Raw genomic sequence first — 8,303 nt, forward strand, 5'->3', positions numbered from 1 at the left:
ATGGAAGGGGGGTGGCCCACGACAGGGGAATTCCTCCTCTGCCTCCCTGTCAGCCTTCTGCTTCAAGGTAAGACGGGGCAAGAACAGGGAAAGAGGGGAATACTGTTCTGGGAAAATTCCAGAAACCCCCTCATTCCCCAGAACTAGAAAGCATCTAAAATAACTGGATTATACATTGCTTTTCTCTGTAGTATCTATATCTTGGTTTCCTTTGGGAAACAGATGAAACGCCCATTTCACTGATCAGTACGCATAGCGCCCGTCTCATTTGCCTGCATAGACATCTACCAAATTGTCTGTCCTTCCTTTTTACCACCTTTCTGATTCCACCCCTTTATAATGTTCAACTCTTCCTTTATACCAGGATTAGTAACTATGAACGGGCCGTTTGGGTCCTGTTAATAATAATATAACTCCTTTCCCACCTCACTTGGGAAGATCTTGTAGAGGAGGTAATGTGGAGGGGAAAGGACAATGTTTGCTTTCCCCCAGATATGCTTCTCCTCAGTCTGGAGATGTACCTTATGAGTTAACTGGTATGGGGAGACAGTAGAAGAGGCATGGGAAAGAACTTGCTGGGCTCAGCTACAGGAAAAACCGGAGTCACCTGCGGTTGGCGTGTGGGTGAGGTGGGCAGAAGGGCTGTTACGTTTCGTCACATAGCTCCACCAGTCACGTGGTAGATGATCAATGAGATCTTTTCAACATGGTGATGATGAAAATGGCTCCCACAGATCTTAGAGGAAGTCATCGGGTTTGAGAAGGGCACAGAGCCCAGAACAGTGTAGGTAGTCAATAAATTTACATTGAATACAACGTTCCTTAAGTTCCCACATGTTTTACATCACACTCATGTTTACTTCTCCCCAAACTTTTCCTTTCAGGAAATGAGAAAACATGAAAGTGGGAACGGACCACTGAGAAACAAAATTTTAGGGGAGTTTTGTTCAGTGTCTATGAGGAAGAATCACAATAGAGCTAGACAGAAAAAAGTATGGTCAGACAAAGGCCAAACCTTTAGGGTTATGACTATGGAAGGAATAGGCCTCCCCAGAGAGGCAGTCTGCATACAGATTTGGGTAGGATTTATATGGGAGCAAAACCACAGGAAGAAAGGGCTGAGCCCTGACTCAGCTCACCACATCAACTTCCATCATTTGCCTACCAGACCAGACCAGCCCCCCCCCCACAGCCCTGGCAGGAAGAACTTGGCATCCGGGAATCTTGGCCTAAGAAGGAGGGGTTCACATGCCCACCCCATGTCCACATTTTCTTTCTCTGCAGAGAGGCTCTAGGGTCCCAGCCCTGGCACTCCTCTCACTTAGGAAACAGAAAAGCCCTATTCCCATCTCACGGGGTCTCTACTCTCTACAGAAAGGGCAAACATTTCAGCATCAATTGTTCAGTCTTTGAGCAGCGTGGCGTAGACCCTGCTGTCTTCCAGGCTATATTTAACCAGAAGGACTTCCGTCCAGTAATCAACTACAGCATCCCCACTCATATCAGCATCTCCTTCACCCTGTCTGCCATCCTTAAAGTGGTGAGTTTTGACTGATAACATTCTTTCCATAGCCTGCTAATAGGAAACAAGAACTCTTTACCCTGTCAATCCAACACTGCACCTGTCCAGTAGTGAGCAAAGAGTCCCCTGAATGAATTCTGTACAAGTTAAATGTTCATCCTATGGGGTGGAGAGACATGAAGGGGAATGCTGCTGTGACATTTCTGCAGGTAACGTTTGTCCTTGAGTCCTGCCCTTATGGGAAAATTATACTAAGAAAACATTCCCAATGGGCCCCCATGCTGTTTTTTCCCCCATATTTTCCATGCAACCTGCATTTTTCTGAACTACTTTCTTTTGAGACTTGTAATTGAAAAGCTGAACTGTCACATGGGACCACTTAGGAAACAAAGGAAGGAGGTAGACTAGGACCTGATTTCATGGCATTAATGATCCGGGACGGGGATCTTTTGGTCAGGATGCACAACTTCAGCTGCTGATGTCATTTCTGTGGTTAAAGTTGGTATGTAAGCTCAGCTTTCTTCTTCTCTTTTTCTCCTTGCCTGATTTTCTGGCTTTGCTTGCAAAAATCACATTTGTTGAAATTGACAGTGCCCAAGGAAATACACAAAGCCAACCAGAATGGGGCCAGTGCTGGTGACAAATAGCTTTCTGGACTGCCAATCAACTTTGAAATTCAGATGGAAAAAAAACAGAAAGATGGAGGGCGGCACAGTTGGAAGCCCCTAAGTAAGCTTCAAGGTCCAAATGTATCCAGCACCCAGCTTAAGATTTCCCTTGAGCAGGAAGTGAAAGGCCAGTAAGACTTTGTTAGCTAGAGAAGAGGGACATTATCACCAGAAAGAGGAGAGGAATCAGAGTTTAAAAGGAAATGTGGTTTAAAAAAAAAAAAAAACCCGCAGGGAATTCTCTGGTGGTCCAGTGGTTAGGACTCCGCACTGCCACTGCAGGGGGCACAGGTTCCATCCCTGGTCGGGGAACTAAGATCCCTCATGCCATGCAGTGTGGCCAAAAAAAAAAGACCAAAACAAAACAGAAAAGCAAGATGCATAACAATGTGCACAGTATCATTCTATCTGTGTAAATAAAAATGAATGCTGGGATATATTTTTTTCTAGAATGATATATAAAAAACTGTTAATAATGGACCTGAGTTGGGGATATGAACTGAGTTGGACTATTTAAGGAGGGAAAAAATTATTCTTTATATTATATCTTTCTGGAATTGTTGAAATTTTATCATATGCCCATAGTACATACATTTAGAAAAAAATACATACCTATGTATATATTTTTAAGGGACTGGAAGGGCAGGAGATGCTGACATAAACTAGCTCCAGGTTTCAGCCATAACCATCCCTCTGGGCCCTATGCCCTAGATCTGGAGTCACCCATTCATCAGCTGGGACCCAGGAGAATGTGGTGATATCAATAAACTCACTGTGACATCTGAGAACCTGTGGCTCCGAGACATCTTCATCGTGGAATCGTGGGTATCAGGGCTGGGAAAAGCTGGGGGAAGACCCTTCTGCAAGGAGCAGGCGAGGGCACTGCAGGGCAAACCCATTCAGCGGGACCACTGAAAACTTATTTCAGAGAGGAGCACAATCACAGCTCATCAACTTCTCTGCTAGAAATGAGAAAGCAGTAGGGAGAAAAGATGGCGGAGTGGCAGCATTGGGAAGCCCTGCCTTAAGAGCAAAACATAAACTGATGTGAAACCCAGAGCATTTGCGCCCCCTCCCCTTCCACCACTTAGCAACGATGTGGATCACACTCTGGATGGCCTCTCCGCCTGTGTGACTAATGAAGGTCGCGTTGTGTACAACAAACAGGATGCAGGTGACCAGCATCTGTAACCTGGACATCTACCTCTCTTTTGACCAGAAGAACTGCACCCTCACTTTTAGCTCTTTCCTCTACACAGGTGAGTTGCAGTGGTGGTTCTGGCACGGGGTAAACTGAGATCAACTGTGGGGCAACAAAAAAACACTCAGAAGCAAAGTCATTTTTTTAATTTTAATTTTAATTTTTTGCGGTACACGGGCCTCTCACTACCGTGGCCTCTCGAATTGCGGAGCACCGGCTCCGGACGCGCAGGCTCAGCGGCCATGGCTCACGGGCCCAGCCGCTCCGCGGCATGTGGGATCTTCCCGGACTGGGTCAAGAACCCGTGTCCCCTGCATCGGCAGGCGGACTCTCAACCACTGCACCACCAGGGAAGCCCACGGTCATTTTTTTTAATGCATAAAAAGGGACAGTGGAGTATTTGCTAATTGGGGGTGTGTGGATGGTGGGGTAGGGGAAGTTGAACTTAAGAGAGAACAAGACTTCCTGAGAAAGCCCAGAATTGAAAGAAGGCAGTTGGGCAGCAAGGAAGTCACATTACAGGACTGTCTGAAAGAGGTAGCTAAAGCAGTTGTTGAATCACCTGTCTGAGCCCCACACAGAGTAGGTGCTGAGCAGATGTGTGCTGAGTGAGTGTCTCCCCTGCAGTGGAAAACACGTTGCTGGGCATGGACAAGGAAGTGTGGGACATAACAGACACCTCACGTGACATTGGCCACACACAAGGGGAGTGGGAGCTCCTGGGCATCAACAAGGCCACCCCGAAGATACCTGTGGGCTTCAGCCTTTTTGACCAGATCATGTTCTATGTAAGGCCAGAGACTCTGGCATGGCTGTCCAACCCCCATATCTTTCTCATCGTACACTTCTAAATCTCAGAGCCTCTCACCTCTTGCCCTAAGACCAGAAAGTCCCTGGGCACCATAACCCTCAAAGCGTTCCTCTCTCCCAAGTCCCCCAAAGAAGTCCCCCTCTCTGCACCTGCCAGCTCTGGCCTAGGTTTGCTTTGGTGGGTATGGGGGAGTCCTATTAGTCATATTAAAGCTGCTCCTCATCCAGCCCCAGAAAGAGCCCCTGCTGGAGTGAGGACATCAAGAAAGGAAGAGTCTGGAATCATCTCTTGGTTTCCCTTCAGTTCTAGCTTCACCTGGTTCTCTGCTCTCTCCTCCCCACCAGGTGGCCATCAGGCACAGGCCCAGCCTCTACGTCATAAGTCCCCTGATGCCCAGTAGCTTTCTGATCACCATCGATGCCCTCAGCTTCTTCCTGCCAGTAGAAAGCGAGAACCGCGCCCCATTCAAGATGACACTCCTGCTGGGCTACAACGTCTTCCTGCTCATGACGTTGAATGACTTACTCCCTGCCAGTGGCACCTCCCTCATCAGTATGGCCCCCACCCCACTGTTGAAAAATGAAAAAAGAAAAAAGAAAGAGGCAGGGTAGGCGGGTGAACTGGCTAGATCTGCTGAGGCAGCAGAGGGAGACAGTGGTCATCTTAGAAAGGGCTCAGTGTGTGAGACAGAAAAAAGGGGGGCTTGGTGGTTCCTCTGGACCTGACTCACTCAGGTGTGCTCCTTCCCGCCACCCAGGTGTCTACTTCGCCCTGTGTCTGTCACTGATGGTGGTCAGCCTGCTGAAGACCATCTTCATCACCTACCTGCTGCACCTGGCCACCACCCAGCCCCCACCCAGGCCTCGCTGCCTCCGTTCCCTGCTTCTACACTGCACCAGCCCAAGGAAATGCTGCCCTGCCGCTCTCTGGAAGGAGGATGTGGGCCTGGGCCTCACACCCACCCACCTGTCTGGTAAGAGAAATCTGTACTGCCCACACTCTCTGCACTGGGCCCAACTTCCCATTTCTCTAATCCTGTCTCCTTCCCACTTCACAGCTGCGTCTCTGCCCTCTCCACAGGACAGAAGGAGCCAGGGGAATTGGGAGGGAAGGAGCTGGGACCCAGAGAGGCAGAACTGAATGGTGGCTCAGGATGGACAAGGGCCCGGCTAGCTGACCTGTGGGTGCATTTCAGCCACATGATGGACACCCTGCTCTTCCGCATCTACCTGCTTTTCTTGGCCACCTCCATCATCCTCTGGAACACCTAGGAGTAGTGTTCTAACGGTGCAAGAACACCTGGTGTTCAGGTTTCCTTGGCTTCAACTAACCATCCCAGGCCCTGTTCCCCTGCTCCAGTTCACATACAACAGTCCCAGAAATGTGCCCGTGATCCCTGCTCCAGCCTTCCCAGGGCTTAAACAGAACTACTGCCGACTCTCTCAGAACTGACATTATATTTCCAAAACACAATGAATTCAGAATATACATGTTTATGTTAGAAATATCATTTTTACTGGAAAAGGAAGGCTTTATAATAAAGGCTACAAATATTTACCAAAAAGTAATTCATGTTGCTGGAATAGAGGACAGGGATTAAACCTCTTGAAAAATAGGCTGAAATATTTATTTATTGTTTTAATAAATATTTATTGAGCATCTACTACCTGCTAGGCACTGTTCTGAATTGTGAAGATACAGCAGTGAACTAAACTGGCAAAAATCTCTATCCACACGGAGCTTACCTTGGGGGTGGGTGGAGACTGACAGTAAAAAAGATAAGTGAGAGAAACATAGAGTATGTGCTAAGTACCAAGGAGAAAAAGCAACTCAGGGAAGGCAGAATGGGAAATGTGCGGAGGGGCTGAAAGTTTAGGAGGGTGGCCAAGTTAGACCTCATGATAACTTCCTGCCGGGCTGGGTCCTGTGCATTGTTCCACAATAATGCCAGCTGGAGACTGCTGTAACCCAGTCTTTTACGAGCGGCTCAGAGGTTATGTAACTTGCCCAAAGTCATGCAGTTCTTGCTATTTTTAGTTCATTTTTTCAGGGATAGATTTCGGGTCTGTGCTTAATGAATGTTTATTGAGCCCAGGTGAGGGGATAAACAAATGTCCTTGGGTAACCCTGTGGGAGACTTGAGGAATCAAATACAATGTCTGTCCTCAAAGAGCTTGTGGCACAGCTGGAGAACTAAAATACATATGTAAATAATTTCAGTGAAATGTAGAACATGTTTTTAAAGCTTTGTTGATCACCATTAAAGAGAAACTGCAGGAATTCCCTGGTGGTCCAGTGGTTAGGACTTGGTGCTCTCACTGCCGGGGCCCTAGGTTCAACCCCTGGTCGGGGAACTAAGATCCTACAAGAGCGCCACATGGCCAAAAGAGAGAGAGAGAGAGAGAAACTGTTATAAGAGTTCAAAGGAGAAAGGATTCCTCTAGCTGGAGCAATGGTTCTCAATCCTGGCTGCACGTTAGAATCATCTGAGGAGATTTTCAAATAATCCTAATACCCAGGCTTTACCCCAGACCAATTAAATCAGAACCTTTGGCATGGGCCACGGCTTTGGTGTATTTCAAAGCTCCCCATGAGATTCTAATGTGCAGCCAGAGTTGAAACTACTGGGCTAGAGGTTAGGAGAGCTTCATGTGGAGAAGGCAGTGAACAAAATGTATGAACAGATGGAGGGACATGAGGCCTGAGAGGACTCACTGGTCACAATACACCTCTGGGGTTACATATAGGTAAAATCATAGCAAATGGGCCTCATGGGATCCAGGGGTTTGTGCAGCAATAGTTAAATAGTGGGATCCAAGCGGAATCCCAACACACTCATTCTCGTGGTACTCAGGGGACTCAAAGTGTCCAGAACAAACTCATAAAACCATCTGCCAGAAATAGCCCCCAGTAGAATGCAAATGGTGCACACTTTAGCAAACAGCTTGGCAGTTCCTCAAAGTGTTGAACACAGAATTACTATATGATCTAGCAATTCCATTCCTAGATATATACCCAGGAGAAATGAAAACATATGTTCACACAAAAACTTGTATTCAAATGTTCATAGTGACATTGTTCATAATAGCCAAAAAGTGGAAACCACCCAAATGTCTATCAACTGATGAATGAATACATAAGATGTTACATATATATACAATGGGATATTATTTGACCATAAAAAGAAATGAAGCACATGATATAGGCCACAACATAGATGAACATTAAAAACATGCTAAGTAAAAGAAAAACCAGTCACAAAAGACCACATATTATGGGGCTTCCCTGGTGGCGCAGTGGTTGAGAGTCCGCCTGCCGATGCAGGGGATACGGGTTTGTGCCCCGGTCCGGGAAGATCCCACATGCCGTGGAGCGGCTGGGCCCGTGAGCCATGGCCGCTGAGCCTGCGCGTCCGGAGCCTGTGCTCCGCAACGGGAGAGGCCACAACAGTGAGAGGCCCGCGTACCGCAAAAAAAAAAAAAAAAAAGACCACATATTATATAATCCCATTTATATGAAATGACCAGAATATGCTAATTTATAGAAGCAGAAAGTAAATTAGTGGTTGCCTAGGACTTAGTGGGGAACACGGTAGGTGAAAGAGGAATGGCTGCTAATGAGTACAGGATTTCTTTGGGGGATGATTTTTAAAAATGTTCTAAAATTAGACTGGTGATGATTGCATAACTCTGCAAATATACTAAAAACCATTGAATTGTGTGCTTCAAATGGGTGAATTTTATGGTATGTAAATTATATCTCAATAAAGGAATTAAACAACAACAGAAAATAAATAACCCCCCACAAAATTCTCTCTGTTCACCACTTCCGGCTTATTCTCTCATTCCACTGCTCCCCACTGTCACCTCCCAGACTCTCTGATTCCCGGATCCATATACTCAACTTTCATCAGTGTCTGCCCTGGCCCTCCTCTACCTTCGGATGAATCACCAGGGCTCAAGGACCTCAGCTCCCCACCCACCTATCAGCTCTACATGCTTCCTTGATGTTGACATCACTCACAGCTTCAGCTCACACACAGCCTCCACCATTTCTAATTATATGAAACCCTCACAGCCAGACCAGCTCAGTGCTCCTTGA

At 46.9% G+C, this 8,303-nt stretch overlaps 1 protein-coding gene across 1 annotated transcript; it reads left to right on the forward strand.

The window, feature by feature from the left end:
- LOC137224451 (5-hydroxytryptamine receptor 3C-like) lies at positions 1-5,536 on the forward strand. Its single transcript, XM_067737240.1, is given in 10 exon segments — positions 1-77; positions 1,375-1,540; positions 1,980-2,024; positions 2,902-3,011; positions 3,282-3,357; positions 3,359-3,449; positions 4,019-4,179; positions 4,547-4,754; positions 4,960-5,175; positions 5,283-5,536. Coding segments are annotated over 10 exon segments (1,341 nt in total). The 3' UTR covers positions 5,474-5,536.
- The last annotated feature ends 2,767 nt before the right edge of the window (positions 5,537-8,303 follow it).

This window comes from Pseudorca crassidens, chromosome 5 (genome assembly GCF_039906515.1).
Source record: "Pseudorca crassidens isolate mPseCra1 chromosome 5, mPseCra1.hap1, whole genome shotgun sequence".
NCBI lineage: Eukaryota > Metazoa > Chordata > Mammalia > Artiodactyla > Delphinidae > Pseudorca > Pseudorca crassidens.